At 39.4% G+C, this 18359-nt stretch overlaps 1 protein-coding gene across 1 annotated transcript in view; it reads left to right on the top strand.

Moving 5' to 3' along the window:
• The first annotated feature begins 221 nt into the window (after positions 1 to 221).
• GTF2F2 (general transcription factor IIF subunit 2) overlaps positions 222 to 18359 on the top strand; it is a 79469-nt gene continuing 61331 nt past the window's right edge. The window contains exons 1-5 of the mRNA XM_059839053.1: positions 222 to 386; positions 6848 to 6921; positions 7407 to 7425; positions 8197 to 8341; positions 14998 to 15036. Coding sequence (XP_059695036.1) covers positions 321 to 386; positions 6848 to 6921; positions 7407 to 7425; positions 8197 to 8341; positions 14998 to 15036 — 343 coding nt within the window. The 5' untranslated portion in view covers positions 222 to 320. The remainder of the gene's footprint in view (positions 387 to 6847; positions 6922 to 7406; positions 7426 to 8196; positions 8342 to 14997; positions 15037 to 18359) is intronic.

Genomic DNA, 18359 nt, shown 5'->3' with positions numbered 1-18359 from the left:
CACATGGTGTGACACTTGGGCATGTCCTGTGCGGGGCCGCGAGCTGGATGCGATGATCCTTACGGGTGACTTCGAACCCAGGATATCCTGTGACACTGGAACTTCCTGCGGCCACCACGGACTCCCGCCCCAACCCAGGGCCCCGCCAGGGCGGGGATCCGAACCCGCGGCCCTGACGCAGCGAGGGCCCGCCCCGCCGTGCAGTGCGAGCGGAGGAGGTTTGTCCCTCACGGGCCGCCGTGTGCCGGGTGCGCTCCGCTGCCGCCCTCCCTTCCTCTCGTCTCGTCCGTCGCCCGGCCCGGCCCGGCCGCTGCCCCGCCATGAGCGACAAGGGCGAGCTGGACCTCACTGGCGCTAAGCAGAACACGGGCATGTGGCTGGTGAAGGTGAGGAGCCGCCGCCGCGGCCCTGGGCCCGGCCCAGCGCGGCCTGTGGCAGCCGGGTGCCTCCGTTCGTCCCCGCCCCGCCGTGCCCGGGGTGGGCGCCGTGCGGCCGGGGTTGCCCGCGTCGGGCTCGCCCTGTGGCCCGGGACAGCCACTGTGCTTGTTTCCCCTCCTCGGGGACAGCGCGGGGTTGGGCCCAGACGCCTCCTGAGTAAAGGAGACACCGCAGGGAAAGTTGGGCTGCCGGGGCGCTATCACAGAATCAGAATGTTGAGGGCTTGGAATGAACCTTAAAGATCATTCAGTCCAACCCCACTTGCCGTGGGCAGGGACATCTCCCAGTAGACTAGGTTGCTCAAGGCCTTATCCGGCCTGGCGTTTGAACATTTCCAGGGATGGGGCATCTTCAGCTTCTCTGGGCAGCCTGTGCCAGTGTTTCTCCACCGTCGCAGTAAAACATATTTTCCTTCTCCATGCCAGTGGTTTGTGACGAGCAACAAACATGGCCCTGTAACTTTTGTTTCCCCTAAACTTTGAGAGTTGGAAAAAGTTTAGAGTGTGCCCAGATTCACGTCCTGATAAAAAAACTGTCCACATTCAACAAGGAAAGTAAACGCCAGTGTCTTGCCATTACACCTCCTCTAGGTGCTAGTGAAATACAGCTCTACTGGAGGGGCTGTGAAAAGGTGCTGAGGGTGTCAAATCAAACCTGTTTGGTGCAGGGCCACACTCCGTCTGGTGCCACCACTAACAGGCTGGCACTGCTCTGTTCCCTGGAGTCAGTGTCTTTGCTGTCAAGACATTTTGCTGCCAATACCAGGCATTGTTTCTGAAAGAGGAACTTGAAGCTGATGGGGGAGCGTGTGCCCTGTCTGCTTCGAGTCCCCTCTGGGCATGCTCCCCCTTTTCTAGACCTGTGTTTATTCTCTCTTGGGAGAAGCAGTTCCTTCCTCCCATTCCTCCTTTAGGAATAGGTTCAGACCATCAACTTCAAAGACTGTGTGGGCACAGGGTGGTACCCAGATACTAGTCCTGGGCGGTGAGGGGGTGTAACACTATCATACATCAGCTACCAAAACTTCTTGCTGTGGCCCTTAAAAATGATTGGGGATTTCAGACTTGCTTTGCGGTGCAGAAAGCAAGGTTGGGCAGGTTGCTGCATCTGGCTTCCTCCTCTGTACTGATGCCTGAGTGTGTGGTGTCACAAAGCCACAACAAGCACTGTGCAAATGCTCTAATTGTAGTAGCTTTTCCTGGGCACTGTCAATGAATGCTGGCAGCAGAAAGCTGCAGAACTAGATCATGACATGCTGAGTGACAGGATGATAAAATGGCAGATGAATTTAAGAGTTGAAAGATCTAATCTGGTGTGCATAGAGAAAAACGATCCTAATTATATGCATGCAGCCGTTGGGTTTCTGCTGGTTGTTGTCATTCAGGAGGAGTGGTTTTTTTTCTGTACAATGAGATAACTCTATAAGAACATGTTAAATGAGCAGAGTCAACATTGGACAACATGATTACAAAAGACACAGAAAACAAAGGAGAAAATATTACTGTACCGTCATGTTAACTCTCTCCGGAATGCTCTGTGTAAGCATGGTCTCATCCTCCCTGCTGTGGGAAGTGTACAGTGCACCTGGGAACAGTACAGAGGAGAGCACCAGGTCTGCTCTTAGCAACAAGGAATGATGGCTGTGGAGGGAACTCCTAAATGCCTTGTTACCTTTTAGGCTGGCAAGAGAATTAATTTGGAAAACTTGTAGAGATCTGAAGCAATGAGTAATGTCACGGGTTGATAAGGAAGAAGTGAATAGGCAAAGGTGAACAGGAAAGAATCAGTTCAAACACTAGAATTAGAGGTGTGTCAGATTAGTTAATTGGCGGGGCTCAGCGTGAGCCAAGGAGGTACTGTTTTGCACAATGTGTAGTTAAATTTTGGAACTTCTTGCAGTTAGAAGTTCTGAATTTCAAAACTTCACAGAAGTTCAAATGCAGTCAAACTCAGGCAAGAAAATTGAATTGAGAGATTAAAAAGTAACATGTTGCCAAACCCCATGTCTGCTAAAACACACTAGAAATTAGAAGAGCACACTGGGGAAATAAATTTTCTTTGTATGTTCCTCCTGGAGTAACTGCTATTGGCTGCATTTGGAGACAGGACACTGAACTTGCTTGTCCTTTAGTCTGATACAGTTTGATGTTTCCTGAAGCAAGGAATTTTCAGGCACATTTGTGCTTACAGTTGGTGCTACTATTTAATGAGAAAACAGGACTGAAAGGAAAGCTGGAGTATTACTCTTCCAAGTAAATGAGGATGTTGTCCTTCATGTGTTCTGAATTTATGTCTGTCTTCTTGTATTGTAATGATAGTAAAAAATATTGAAAAGATGCTAACAGTGATAGACCATAACATGGGGTAGTCAGGATTTTATCCTTTGATTTCCTTTGGACTTGAGCTTGGAAACAACTACATCTGTTAGTAGGACTTCCAACTCAGTGGCAAGCCAGTGCATAGTACCTGTACTTTTTATCTTCACTAGCTAGGACAACAAGGATGAATTTATCCTTCCTTTGAGGGAGAGAGCATTCAGCTCTGATGGAATAAAAGCCCTGGCTTATTTGATTTCCTTTTAGCATGCATTGTGCTAGCACAGGAAGTATTCCAGAGAGACTACTTAACAGGCAATAAAAAAATGTAGTGATGAGTATTTTAGAAGCAAGAGCAGTAAAAGGAGGTACCATAAAGAGAGTGAATTGCTTTAGTACAAATCCAGAAAGCCACTAGATTTTTATTTCTGTGTTTTCAGTGAAAGCTAAGGTAGAGAAATAGTACAAGTATTTGGTTATGTACTCGTGGTAAAGTGAAGCCCATTTAGTGTTAGCCATTAGAATGTTAATTTTCTTGTTCCCTGAGTGTGTTGGTCAGATTTTTAAATTTAATCTGCTGCATTGTTCTATAGCTAGAAAGAGGATATCTTTATATAAATTTTTTTTTGTATTTTGAAAGAATATAGACTCTGATATCAGCCTTAGTTTCTGTTGTATGCACTGCGTATGTATTGCTATATAGAGAAAGAGCTAATTTAGTTTTTTGCAGAAAAGTGGAAGTAGTTTGTTACAGAGTGGGGCTGCTTGTGTGTTCCCTTCTAACGGGGGGTAGGAAGCTGTGCCCAGGCTGAAAGATGAGTGGGGGCCCTCGTGTCCTACACTGTCTGTAGTGTGCCTCGTGTACTGCAGCCTGGGCAGTGCTGTGATGTGAGTAGCAAGAGGAGAACAGCCGTGGGAAGAGGGCTTGAAGTGATGCTCCTTAGTACGTCAGATTTGTTCTAGTGATTAAACTGTCATTTTTTTCTTTTTTGGAGAGAAGAGTGTTCTTACCTACAAAATCCCAGAATAAAGACCACTTGGCCTGAAAGGCTGTGTTCAGTTGCCTTTCAGCTGGGCAGGCACTCTGTCCACAGGTTGCTCTTTCTGTGCATATGCAGTTTTCAAAATCCTCCTGTGGGATCTGTAAAAATTCTGCCCTGTAAAAACAGGTTGCTCTTGTTTTCTGGGTGTTTTTTCAAGGATTGTTAAGATTTTGAAACCTGACTCTTTACCAAAATTATTATGTTAAAGTTAAAAGAAAGGTGCAAAATAAGATGTCTGTGGAATTTAAGACTTTATTTAGTCTTTCCTGATTGTTTACGTCATTCGCGTGTGGGTTTGTGAGTAGCACCTGGTTTTATCTGAAGTACCTATGGATATCTGGAAGTAATCCTTTGATCACAGCCCTTCATAACCCTTTGTCTTTCTCTGCATGGCCTTTGACTGCAGGTAGGCCAGCTGAAAGATGATTAAATGCACTCTTTGAGACTTTCCTATGCAGTATGATTGATCTGCAACCTCTTAATCTGACTTAATTCCTAGTCTGAATGTATTATATAGCAAGGCAATGATTTTAGCACCATAAGAGCCCTTCACTCCTTGTCCACTCATACTGAATGTGCATCTACCTTATTATCTGGCAGTATAAATAGAGATTAGGTGCAAGCATGTAATAATACTTCTGTTGGGTAGCTGGAGCATGTCATAGCATTTATCTTGACTTTAGAAAGAAAACAGTATCTGATCTGGCATGGAATCTGTTGTAGAAAGTTACCACTTTGAAAACTGGAAATATGTATATCAATAGATTGTGCCGATTCATGGCTTTCTGTTGTGCTTTTGTGGTATCTTTGGCCAAAGTTGTCTGAACTTTATGGGAACCTGGACTACCATTTAGTTTGTCTGAGCAGTTGGAGGCATCTGGATTTTGTAGTTATTCCACATGTACTTTATGGGGTGCTGTGAGTCTAAAGCTAAGTGCTAACTAAGCACCAGTTCCAAGGTCTGGAGTTCTTGAAGAACTGATAAATGCAAAGTTAGTGTTAATTTAATCTGAGCTTTAGGAAGTTAGCTTTAGGTTGTTCTTTGTCAGTAAGGTATTGGAACAGGTTCTTTTTCTCCTCAGCTTGGTTTAGTTTTACTCTGTGCAATACAAAATTTAGGTTTCAAAGTGCTTCTTTGCTGCTTGAAACAGAAAATGCCCCAGGCATAGCGTAGTGTATTTCTCTTCATTACTGGCTGTGCTTCACACTGTTTTTCCACGTTGGCACAGATGTTTTCAGTAGCTGTGGACTGTGTGAGCCAGGACAAACTTTGCTGTGCCAGTAAAGAGCATGGCTGTAAAGTTCTGAGGAGTGTGCTGCTTGCCAGAGGCCTTTATTGTACATTTTCAGCCCAGGTCACCTGATGCTGCAGATACCGCACCCTTTGCAACTGAAGGAATTGGTGTGTAGGTGAGGTAAGAACACTGCAGTAGCTTTTAATTCTCAGTTTATGCAGGTCTTGTTTCTGTCCCTGGACTAGTCGCAACTTTGTGCAGCTGTTCTGGAAAATGTGTTGGGGAGCTGCTTTGGTTCTTCCACCTGCTAAATACAAAATCAGCACAACTTAAACATAGAAGTCACCCGCTCCTCCTAGCTAGATCAGTCTGCTCTTTCCATATACTGACCAGCTGCACAAAGACTTTGTCCAATGCAGTGAAGAGCTGGCAATTAGTGATGGGAGGAAGATTTGCCTAACGTGGTTCTGCTGTTGGAGGAGTGACAGTAGGCTGTGGTCTACTGCTCAACATGTCTGAGGTTCCCTGACTCTAATCCTTCCCTTCACAGCAGACATTGCCTAACTTCTCATCACTGTGATTGATTGGTTGATTTTTTTTTTCCCCCAGAGAGATGATAATTTCTAATGAATATTTAAAAGTATAGTTTTACCCAATAAAATATTGAGACTCCTTAGTTTAAGAATTTGATGCTGATCTTTTTCTGCTTTTTATGATTGGATAGTAGTATTTGAAATTGAAGTTACTAAGATTTTTCTCTCATTTGAGACTCTACATTGGTGTTATTTTTGTGCTACATTATTCTCTTTGCTCCCTCTTACTGAATATATATACACATATGTGTACATATGCATGTGTGTGTGCATGTTTCTGTATATAACAGCTCGAGAAGTGGGCTTGCATGAGCTTCATAAAATTCAACAAGGCAAAGCACAAAGTCCTGCACTTGAGTTGGGGTAACCCCCAGTATCAGTGCATAGGGAGGAAAGAAAGGACTGAGAGCAGCTCTGAGGGGATGCTGGTAGAGGAGAGGCTGGACATGACCTGGCAATGTGCACTTGCAGCCCAGAAAGCCAGTTCTGTCCAGAAAGCCAAAAGCAGGCTGGGCACTGTGTCAAGGGAGGGGATTCTGTCCCTCTGCTCTGCTCTGGGGAGATGCCCCTGGACTGCTGTGTCCTGCTCTGGGGCCCCCAGCATAAGAAGGACGTGGACATGCTGTAGCAGGTGCAAAGGTGACCACAAAGATGATCAGAGAGCTGGAGCACCTCTTCTGTGAAGACGGATGGAGAGAGCTGGGTCTGCTCAACCTCAAAGAGAGAAAGGCTCCCGGGAGACCTTATAGGTGCCTTCCAGTGCCTCAAGGGGGCAGCTGAGAAAGATGGGAACAGACTTTTTAGCAGGGCCTATACAGCTGGACAAGGATTAGTGGTTTTAAGTGAAAGGAGGGTGGATTTAGACTAGGTGTAAGGAAGAAATGTTTTATGTGAGGGTGATATTTTATAATGAGGCACTGGCACAGGTTGCCCAGACAAGTTGTGGATGTTGCATCCCCAAAAGCATTCAAGGTCAGGTTTAGTGGAGCTCTGAGCAAACCAATCTAGTTGCAGATGTCCTTGCTCATTGCAGGGGATTTGGACTAGATGTCTATTAAGGCTCCTGCCAACCAAAACCATCTATGGCTCTCTATTGTCTACTATATTTAGCTCATACTTTATTCTGAAGTGGTCAGGGTAAAAGTATTTAAAGTATTTGCTCCTACACAGTTTGTATAGAATTTTAAAATCTGCTTTTCTCGAAATCTGTTGTCTTCTCTTAGGTCCCAAAATACTTGTCACAACAATGGAGTAAAGCTTCAGGAAGAGGTGAAGTGGGAAAACTAAGGATTGTCAAGTAAGCCTTTACATTTACTGGTTGCATTTCTTAGAAGTTACCTCTGTAAAATAAGAATGTGTTGCACCTGTTCTAAGACATAATCCTCTTTCTTGCCAACAGTGTGCATTTTTCTGTGATACATGAACAGTGTTTGCTTGTGTAGTGATTAGGAATATAAATTGTACAAAATTATACTGGAGAGTCACTCTGTCGCATTACAGGAGGTTTGATTTCCTAGGTTTAAGGAAACCTAATTGATGAACTTGGTTTTATTTACATGTGTTATTTTGCTGCTTCTGTTCTCACATGCTGACTTTTCCCATTTATTCTTGGGCATCAGCATAACAAAAAATTTAATAGCTCGGGCGTAAAGATGCATAATAAAACTAGAATTTGAATTTGCTTTTTTATCAGGAAAACTAAACTTGAGGAATTAGGCTATGAAAACATTAAAATTTTTTATATTTATATATTTATTAAATATTAAATATTTTCTTTTTCAGAAATCAAGGAAGAACAGAAGTAAGTAATTTCTAAAGTTTATGTTTTGAATTCTAAAAACTGTTTAGAACATGCTGGTTTCTAAGTTCACATATTTTTCGTTATACCTCTAGTGAGGCATTGTACCACAGAATCAGGAGGATAGAATTCTGTTAGTAGCTCTGCCCATAGATGCCTGTGGGACTTGCATCAGGTCTCTCTGTTCCCTCACTTTATTTACCTTCTTTTCAGACACTTTGAGATGTATTAGTACAAAAGGCTAAGGAGGATGCACAGGAAAAGCATGCAGTGCTGGTGTGAAGTATCCCTCTTCAAGCTTCTTTAGCTTCTCTATTGAGTGTACAATGTGAACATGGCAAAGGAGCTGTGTTTAAACCTCTTCTGGGCTGTATGCAATTCAGGAGTCCCAGGCTAGTAACACTTGTTGTGGTACTTCAGCACTTTTTCTGGAACTCATCTGGCTGTGCAAAACACTTTTCAGCACTCATACTGAGCAGTGGCTGAAAACCTATTATGCCATATATTTTAACAACTAAAATCAAGTTTTCTCTGACTTCAGGAGGAGGTAATTTGCAACTTTTTGAAAGCTGTGGAAATTTTATTAAGTACATGAAAGCTTTGAATTCCGTATTTCAACAAGAGATCGGTGTGGAAGGACTCTTATATTACCCTTTATTTTTGAAATAGAAATATGCTATATTACTTGTGTTTTCTCTCTTTTTGTTTCCCCATAACTTGGGAAACAGTGCAATTGAGTCTGTTTGGTAACACTGTGGCAATTGTGACTGTTAGGTGTCATTTACTTTGAATGAAGAGCTTGCAAGCATCAATGATATTGGAGGAAAGCCTGCTTCAGTCAGTGCACCAAGGGAACATCCATTTCTTCTTCAAAGTGTGGGAGGACAGACCTTAACAGTGTTCACAGAAACTTCAGTAGGTAAGTTAGAATTAAAGTTGTTATGACTTTACCAGTATGTCTGCTTTCAATAATTTCAATAAGTGCTGTAAAAGACAGAAGATTCCTAAGTCAGATTTTGGTGTTTTCTGTGTAGATAACACTGTTGTAATTTTTTTGTGTCTGTCTGTTTACTTGTGTGATTGAGCAGCTGATTTAAGTTCTCCAGGGTTATCATGTACATTTCAGCTCTGAGTCTGCTGGAGAGAGCAGGGGGAACGTGGAATCCAATACAGAGTGCAGTACATTGTGTACATTCTCCTTTAGGGTTTTGACTGAAAAAACATGGCCTTGTGTTCCCATGTATTTTTTGTATGAACTAGTGTTTGTTCTTTTCTCCTTGAATTGGTCTCTGCTGTGAATAGAATTTTATAAGAATGCTGATTTTTTTCCTCTGTCCATTTTTTTTATTTAATCAATTAAACATTTTGCATTTTCCAGCAACTAGAAACAGTTATTTGAGGACCGATGAGAAATGATTGGGATGAAGCACTGAATAAGCATAGACCCTTTCAAAATTGTTTTTGTTTGAGGTTAGCAAGCATAACATGCAGTCAGTGAGTTTTACTGAAACTGATTTAAATGCAAAATAGCTAAAATCTTTTGCTGTTGCGTTTAAGTTGGTGGAGTGACAGTACAGTCAAAAATATACTTTATTGTGCTTTTCTTGCTTGAATTTTTTTGCTTTGAAAAATGAACATGACATAAATATTCCAAATTCCAGTCAGATTCCTTACAGGCACCGTGTTTCTGAGGTTGCTCTTATATACTTAAATGTGTAGGCATGTTTTGAACTCCATGTCCATTTTCAGCAAATTTCAAAGTGAATTATGGCTAGTGGGGAAACAGGTGTCTGAAGGGTGGACTGTACAGATGTCCCAACTGAAGGAAAGGCTGCTACTGTATTGGATGCCAGAAAATCCCCATGGAAAAACCCACTATATTGACCATGAAAAAACACTCAGTGAGAACTTACATATCTTTGCACATCAGTCGATCTACAGTAAGGCAATTATGGGAAATTGAAATTAATTTGCTCCTAGGTTCACAGACCATGTGAGTCTTCATATTATAATTTGCATATTTTTTTCTGGAAAGCATGTTGCCCTTTTTTTTTTTTTTTTTTTTTTAATCTGTGCCACGTAACACAAGCAATATATCAGTTTCAACCCTGGGCCAAAGATTAAGCTGGTATGAAACTGCAGATGTCATCTAGATGGGTGCAGTTGAGGAATTAGGCAAATGAAATATGGATAAAAAGTGCTTCATGCACTATTGCTCTCAGTCAGTACCCTTACTGAGGACTGACTTAAATCAACCAGAGCAAATGGCGTAAAGCAGTTGGGTTTGTTTTGCACAGGGTGGGGGTTTTTTTCTTTGTGGGTTTGTGGTTTGTTCCCCCCCTCCACCCCTTTTTTTTCAGCACATTGAATGTCCTAAGATCTGTTCCCTGTGTAGTCCTTTAACCCTGGGATCCTTATGTTGGAGTGACTGTCTTTTTGATGGCTTTTCTGAAATATGCTGTGATCTTGGAAGATGCTGTAGGCAGTTTATACATTCTGGATAATTCAGCACTTCACATTGACTCATCAGGTCATTTAGAGCAAGCAAAAAAGATCAAATTTGACAAGTAATTTAATATTTTCTGCATGATGTAATTTCTAGTCTTCTGAATGGATTTTCTGTGGGTTTTGTTTTGCTTTGTCTTAACTGAACTATGCTTCTCCTACTTGTAGTGTTGGAATAAATATTTTTGTTCTTTCATTGTGAATGTCTGCATTTCTGGTGGTCCTGTGTTTCTTTATGGACAGCAGTAGGCTCTTCTAAGGTGCAATTTATTGTGTCCAATGGATTGCAGTTTCTTGCTCTTCTGCAGTGTGTATCTGAGCTAAGAGGAAGCTTGGCAAAGTGGCTTCTATCCCAGCTACTGTTAAAAATCTGGTCTGTGCTGGCTTTCACACATGCTGCGTCTTCTGCATGGATTAGCTCTGGGAATTCTCCCATTTATTTTCTTTTCTTTTCCTTTTTCTGTGATTTGAAATAGCCCCAGTGAATAATACTGAGTACTCTGAAGGTGGTAGTTGCGAAGTATCTCCCTAATTCATTTGCAAGGCTGTTGCACGTGTGGACATTGCATTGTCTTCTTACTGGGCAGATCACTGAGGCCTCCTGGCCTCAGTGGTGGCGCTCCTGAGTATGAGTGTAGCAAAGCTGGTGGGAAGCATGGCTTCTGTCATGTCTGCAGAGGGATCCAAAGCACATTGTCTCTTGCTGTCTAGGTCTTGCTGTCTAGGCTGGTTTTGGTGTTATTTCTGCATTAAATATGAACTACATTCTGTTCCATAAACATCACCATATGTACATCAACAGTTGCTATGCTACAATGCTATTTGTGCTTCCAGTCGTTTTATCTCATCTTTGTCATCAGCTATCATAGCTGTGGTTTTTGGCGGGTGAGAAGCAGAAGATTTTGCATATATTCTAATGTGTCTTATTGAACAAAATGAAGTCTTCATATGTGCATATAGCTAGAAATTATCTAGGGGCAATTCATGGATCTGATACATAGGGTATATTTGGTTAAAATTGTTTTCTGAGCTTCCCGCTGGCAGACACCCTAGCATTAGATAATACTGTAATTTAACAGTTTCTTTCCTCATTGAAGGAATGGGAATACACTTTTGTTAAACATTTAACTGCAAACTTTTCTGATTATGATTATACATTGCTTTCCTTACTGCTTTAATTGCCCATTGCTTAATTTTTCTGCACATAGTTTAGGGTTGCTGGATCTTAATAGAAATAAAATTGCAGCTTTGTTAGAGATAATGATAAAAGTTTCTTATTGAACTGGTTTTTGGAAAAATGTGCTACTAATATGACTTGTGAAAACACAGACCTTGGCAGGCAATTGCATCCCAGACTGTAAAGGACTGATGGGTGGAGGAGAAGATTTTACACTGTAGACACAGATAAAGTGTAAGATATTTCTGTAAAGTTGGATGAGATGATTCATTTTATTTAAATTTTGAATATATCTTCACAACTCCCCCTTCATAAGTGGGATAGCCGTAATGTCTATTTTTGCACCTTTAAATTCTTTCATGCTCTTTCCATCTTACTGAAAGTAAAAAGTGTTCAGAGAATTCCATTGACAGAACACATATCAGAGCTTTGCTTCTGAGTAGCATTCATGCATGGGTTGTCTCACTGTTTCATGCTTCACAGAACATTGCTGGTTTTTAATACTTTGTTTTTCTTCAGTTTCCTGAGCCTTCACTCTTTCAGAAATTCAATTGGTGACACTCAATTATTTTTTGTGTTCTTGTTCAATAATATACATAACTCTGCCTATATACCCAAGAACAGCTCCTTTATTCCCTCATTCCTTGAAAATTCTCCCATTGTTTTGAATTGTTGGAGTTTTTTCCTTTACACAGCTTCTCATATATGAAAGGACCTTTTCTGAGTTTGTACGTTAGTCACACCTACCTTATAACATACAATGTGCAATTGTATTCCAGTGAAAATGAATATTCAGAGGTTTTTATTCTGTATTTTGTATATATATATTTTTAAATATCAGCTCTGTTCAGCCATTAAAGAAATGTGATAGGAACAAACCCTAATAAAAACCTTTCATTAAAGCAGTTACTTCTTTAATTACACTTAATTATTCTCAGTAAAATACAGTGTGCTCAGAATCTTGATGCCATGTAATACTGTTTCCAATTCTATTAGAGAAGTGTCTGAATTCTGAAATTCCTCATCAAACTGTTATTTAGGAAATAAACACCCTCGCTGTTCTGCCATCTTAGTGAAGCCTGATGAGGAGTTTTGACGTGTACCTGTCTACATTAACTGTACTTTCCAATTGTTTCTGTTCAGGCTGTCACTTAACCACATAGTCCAGTCTCCAGAAGATTTTGGGATCTAACCTAATGCTTCTGTGTTCTGTTTTGTACTTCAGTCTTTTCTGAACTATTAGCAGAAGCAGAAAACCTATCAGCAGCCTTACGATCAAAAGTAATAGAAGCAACAGCAGCCTTTCAAATCTATGGCATTTATGCAAATTTCCAAATATTTTCAAGAATTATAAAGATGAAACCCTTGATCAGAAAAGGACAATTTGAGGCTCAAGGTAGTTTAATTACAGACATCATTTTGATGGCTCAAAATTTTGTGTGTATTATTGAGATTTACAGTCCATTTAGAAAACAATTGCAGTTGCTTACATCATACCGCTTCTCCATCGCAAAGAAATGGAAATTATGTTTATTTAATTACTTATGCTTGTTGGAGGGTTAAAAAAGTACTGTAAAGCAGGTTCAGCTGGCTGGCAGGGATAAGCTAATTTTATTTTCATTTCTGTTATTAAAATTTTAGACTGTTAATTCCTGTACAAATTTAAACAATTGAGGATATAACACACAAAATATACGGTCTGTTAGAATGGGCTCTGTGTGATGGGAATAGTCTTTTTGCAAACTTCATTGATTTAAAATACCTTTTGTTTCCCGTCTCACTGATGTATATGAAAAATACAAACACCCTACTACCACCCACTACCACAATGACAGCAAAAAACCCACTAACAACAAAAAATCCCAACTAACCAACCCAAATCTGTTGACATTTGTCAACTCCTGCATGTTGTAGAGGAGGCTGAACAGCTGTAGTCTGCATTAATGGAATATATTCAGTAGACATACTACAACTTCCTTTACCTTCTTCATTGTATTAATGCTGAGAAGATTTTTAAAGCAGAACTTGTGACCTAATCATAACAAAACTGAGTTGTCTAATGATGAGGAAGAAAAATGACACTTTTTTACATGACTTGAATTTTGTCTGTTTTTTTTGTCTCTGCTGTTGAGGGCAGATGCAAAGACACACACTTTCCCTGTGGACATGAAGTACATTTATTGCCATTTGAATCAGAGATGCTCTTAGCAATGTTCAAGTGTGATGTCTTTGGCAGTAGTTTCAGTGAGGTAGCTCTGGTCTTCCATTGAAACTGAGTTGAAATTGAGCAGCTTTAAGTCCAGTTCCATCTTGCTTCTCACTTCAGACAGGTGTTTGTATCTTTGTATGTTTATATGTTCTTCATTTCATCCTCTCTGCTTCTCGTGTGTGTACTGAATGTTTCCTTCATTAAGCTACATTTGAGTTAGGTATTGATTGGGTGTTTATTTTAAGTCATGCTGTAAATGTGCCAAATATGCACAAAAAAATTACATCAACGAGAAAATACTTGGTTTCTGCAAACAGGCTATCCTGGATGTACGTCTGAAAGTTGACAGAGATCTTTTCTCACTTTGTGAATACTCATGGCTGGGAAGGGGCCATATAATGATTGTTTCTCATAGAGAAAGCAGAGACTAATGACAGCCACCTGGTGTAAAGAAAGAAGGAGCTGTAAGATACGGGTTTTTATGTTTGCATTTAGTCCTCAGGCTCTCAAGCCATCTCAATGAGAAAAGAGGGACAGAAGCCTTCAAAGCCAGCAAGATTCAGTGGCAAGAAGAAGGTTTTCTAAAATATTTCATGTTTTCATTTCTTTTAATACCCAGCCTGTAAATGGCAGAAATTATTAACCTAACTGAACTCAAAAATTACTCTCTGAGTTAGAGCAGTAATTCGCTCTTACCTGTAAGTAAATAGCCTGTAATGACAGCTGTAACTTGCCTGAGTTGAAAGCAAAGGACAAGTATGCTTTACCATTTCTAACTGTGTTTCAGGGAAATGAAAATGTTCTTTTTGTTCTCTGCATCAGAGGATGCATAAAAAGGAGAAATATAGGAGGAACAGTCAAATATAATACTGACAAATTAATGGAGGAGTTTAATCTTACAGGACTTGGTAGGGGTTGTAACTCAGATTACCACAATACATCTACTGGCAGCCATTTCTTGAAATTTGGGACTGGAATTTCTTGCAGAAAGCTGCTTCTGAATCTGACTCTGCCATTCAGCAGAGTGATAATTTTTTAGCAAGTCACTTTGCAACATTGTGTCTATTTCATACATATGATTCTCTGCTACGTGGAACCGGAGATGTTTCTGATTATATGTATTGTACTCGACGAGTACAAATACTTGACAAAAAAAAAACCAATGGACTATCGTATCATTGTAGGACAAATAATCAGAGAGGAAAAAGATTAAAGAAATAAATTTTTCCATGGCCTGTAAAAAGGGTAGAGAATAGGTTGATCAAGGTCAAAAAATTACCTAATGCCAATTAAGAAGATTCTTTTGCAGAACCCTGCTTATTTTTGTAACATACAAAAATGTTTGTCTAAGCTAACCAGTGAGATAAATGAATAATGTACATTGCTTGTGCATTGCTCCTGATTTTGAGTAAATGTGTAACTTTGTTCTCACAGAGCTCAGTCACAGGTGCAATAGAGTTCTCTTATTCAAGTTGTGAGGGATTTGGGGCACTAAAAGATTTTTTGTTGCTCCTGGTAGCAAATTATTCCTCAGAAGGTATATTTATAAACATTAATCAAATCCAGTGATTTTGACGTTTTAATAATTTATCATTCCTTACTTTGCAACACAGTTGTTGGATGTAATTTCAAATAATCAACACAGAAACATTGTGATTACTTTTCTGTTTATTTTTTTTCCCAGAAAACCAATCAGAAGAAAAATCAGAAAGTGGCAGTGCTGGTGAGTACAGGCATTTTCTTTGAAGCACATAAGAAATTATTTATTATTGCAGATTTTCAGTTTTGCTTCTTAAGAAATTGTTAAATTTAAAAAAGTGTCTTAAAAATATTTTGTAGAAGATCATAATGTTAAAAAATAACTTCATAACTGTTTATCTGCTGTGCCCAAAAGTTTAAATTATGAATATTTTTTATTTAAATAAGGGGAATAAAATGATGAGGGTGAGGTTTAGAAATGTAATGTTCTTTGCAATGTTGTTTTAGATTTTTTATTTATTTCTCAAGCTTTTTTGTTTGTTTGTTTTAATTTATTGTTAGTCTACCTTTAGTTTGAATTCTTTTCTTTAGGTTGGAAAGTTTGTGATACATTTCCAAATCTTTTGTTATTTGATTCCAATTGTGTAAACTAAGCAGTCATAAAAATAGTCCATAAAAAGTAGTATTATCTCTGGTGCACATGGATTAAATAGTACTAGGACTGGAGTACATTTTTTGAGTGGTAATGGCACTGATAGGAGATGGCTCATGTGAAAGAGTTTCAAACTCCTGCTTTTTTTGAAAGCATTTCCTAAACAAAACTCTAATGCTAGTGGGTGTTTAAAATGTCTTCTTGAAAGTACTTTTTGGACCCCTAAACATGGAAATGTCTGCTTTTTCTAGTACCTGACTTATTTTTGTGTCTGGCTAGAGGTAGGGTTTGGGTTTTGTATTCTGTAGCAGGGAATTTTTTGTGAAATGGAGATTCCTTCTATTACACTGGCCTAAGCATGTCAGAAGACTGGTGTTAGGAATGTTATAGTCTGCAGACTTGTACTGAATCCAAGGTGTGTTTTGTAGCTTGCAGTTCTTCTTAGTTAATTGGTAAAACCAGTTCACTGATTCTGTGTGAATCGTGGTGGAGTTTTAAGATAAGAAAGGATACTTCCTAGAGAGTGGCATTTTATACTACTACAAGACTGATATTCATGGCTGTGCAGTGTCTCATGTAAATAAGATATTGAAATTTTAGCTGTTAAAATGAATAAGAATTTCAATACTTCCATTTACTTGTTTTTTTTTTTTCGTTGTAAGGGTGCACTCTTGGTTTTGTTTTGTTTTGGTTTGTGTTTGAATGGTTGAATTGTCTGCTCTTCGCTTGGTGCCTCCTCCGTGTTCTGTGAATGTTATGTAAGATGGCCACGTGTTTAGTTGTTTGTATTTTTACTTTCAGCCAGAAGAATGAATTACTGTATGGTGTGAGCTGTTTAAATATGCTGACAAGAGAAGTTCTAAACCCATTTTATGGAATCAAACTGGTTATGGATTCACTCTCTGAGTGATGGTAGTTGGTTACCCTGGAGCATATAAAGAAGGACTCAGCCACCAGTTACACTATTTGCTTATTCTCTTTTTTCTCAAAATCATTGTGGAACTCTGGTGACCTTTTCCAAACTACCTCTTAGGAAATTCAGGCTATTTAGGATTCAGTTTTTCTGTTAATCTACTGTTTCTCGGCCTACATCAAGTACTTTTGAGGCAAAGATGATGTCTTTTATGTTTTTATTTAGCTTGTTAGCATAACAAGATCCTTTTGGGTCTTACTGAAATAAAATATGTAAGGTTTATTCATAGTTAGTAAGTAAAGAAGGTAAATGACATTTTAAAAGCATTTGATTTACATCCTTAAAAGATGTTTACATTGGCAAGGTGCTTCAAACTTTGGAATTTATGTTGTAAATCCTTAGTATTGTGTATGATATTTTTAATCACATTTATTGTTGGGATAGTTGTAAACCACCTAGGAAAGTTATGATAGTGTTGCTACTCTACGTGATGCTGTTTGAGAGAGACTGTGAGTGATACTGGATCACACCAAAGTTCATCTGGCTGATGTCCTGTCCTCAGTGGTGGTTGGCAGCAGATACTTGAGATGAGAGTAAGAGCAGCGTAGATGCACAATGGTACCTCCCCAAAATACTTCTCATAGAATCGTTTGGTTTGAAAGGGACCTTTAAAGCTCACTTAGTCCAGCACCCCTGCAATATGCAGGGGCATCTCCAACTAAAACAGCTTGCTCAGACCCCTGTCCAACCTAACTTTGATGGTTTGCAGAGATGAGCACCTACCTGTCTCCTCTCTGGGGAGCCTGTTCCAGCTTCTTCCAGCCTTTAGTGATTCACAGCTCAGGGAGTTCCAGAACCAGAAATGATGGTGGGACCTCATGGATTTTTCTTCTGTGAAGTGTCCCTGTTGTTTGAGCCCATGTAAAATCTTTAGTATCCATAATATCTCAAATTATGTTTACAGTCAAAATATTCAGGAATCAAGACATATGTGACACAAGTTTCCTTAAATAAAATTTGAATTCCTTTTGCATTTTATCATTTTAGATCAGTTTTTCCATACAGAAATCTATTTGTTTAGAGCTTGTGATAAACAGTGCTTGGTGATTCAACTAGTGTTGTTTAGTGCCTGAAGGCTGGTTTATGCTAAAAGTGAAAAGAGCATAGCAAATGACACTAAGCTAAAGGAAAAGAGAAATGAGGATTGGCTTTGCTTGGTCCTGTATGAGGATAAGCAAGCAATTTAAATCCAAATATGTGTATGTGGCTCTTGTTTGTTTATGACATTGCTTGCACCTACCTGAAAGTGCTGTCAGTGGTGACAGAAGCTGTGAAAACCAAGCATTTGTGCCAGTATAAAGTGTGACCGGCTCCCCCCCAATAAAAATACTCAGAAGCTGCTGCTCTGAGCTTGTGTAGTCTGCTGAGAATGATACAGTAAAGAAATGCATTCTCATGTAAGAGGAAATTGAGTTAGGTGCAGTCCTTGTGGAAGTGCATTATATGGAAGCTGCAGGGGCAGCAACTGAGTATTTAATGTTGCCCAAGCTTTGGACATGTAGACAGACAATATTGGGTGAATTTAGTATTAAAATGTTACCAATTGTGAGTGTATGAATGTGTCTGCAGATACAAATATACAACACTCAAACTGTTTGTAGATAGCAATTCCTTAATTTCTTGAGATTATAGGAAAAAAAATGATTCACATGTTGATTATACATATGTTGGAATATTTGAAATTCATTGTAAGCATGAAGATAACCACTGACCTCCATGTGATAAAATCAGCAATTTTTTGGTAAAGACAGACACTTCTTACAGTATAACATGGGATGTTATAAAGCTGCTAAATGCAGATTTTATCCTCTTTCAAGCAGTTAACATATATTAATTAAACTCCAAAAGTGAAACTCTAACTGAAAAATGATTGTCAGGAGGAATAAAACAGTAACTTTTAATTTAAATACTAGCTTGCAGCTCAGTGTTGAAGATAATTTAG

The sequence above is a fragment of the Haemorhous mexicanus genome, chromosome 2 (genome assembly GCF_027477595.1).
Source record: "Haemorhous mexicanus isolate bHaeMex1 chromosome 2, bHaeMex1.pri, whole genome shotgun sequence".
In the NCBI taxonomy this organism is placed as follows: Eukaryota; Metazoa; Chordata; class Aves; order Passeriformes; family Fringillidae; genus Haemorhous; species Haemorhous mexicanus.
The sequence above is the reverse complement of the archived record's forward strand: the minus strand, read 5'-3'. Positions and strand labels throughout refer to the sequence as shown.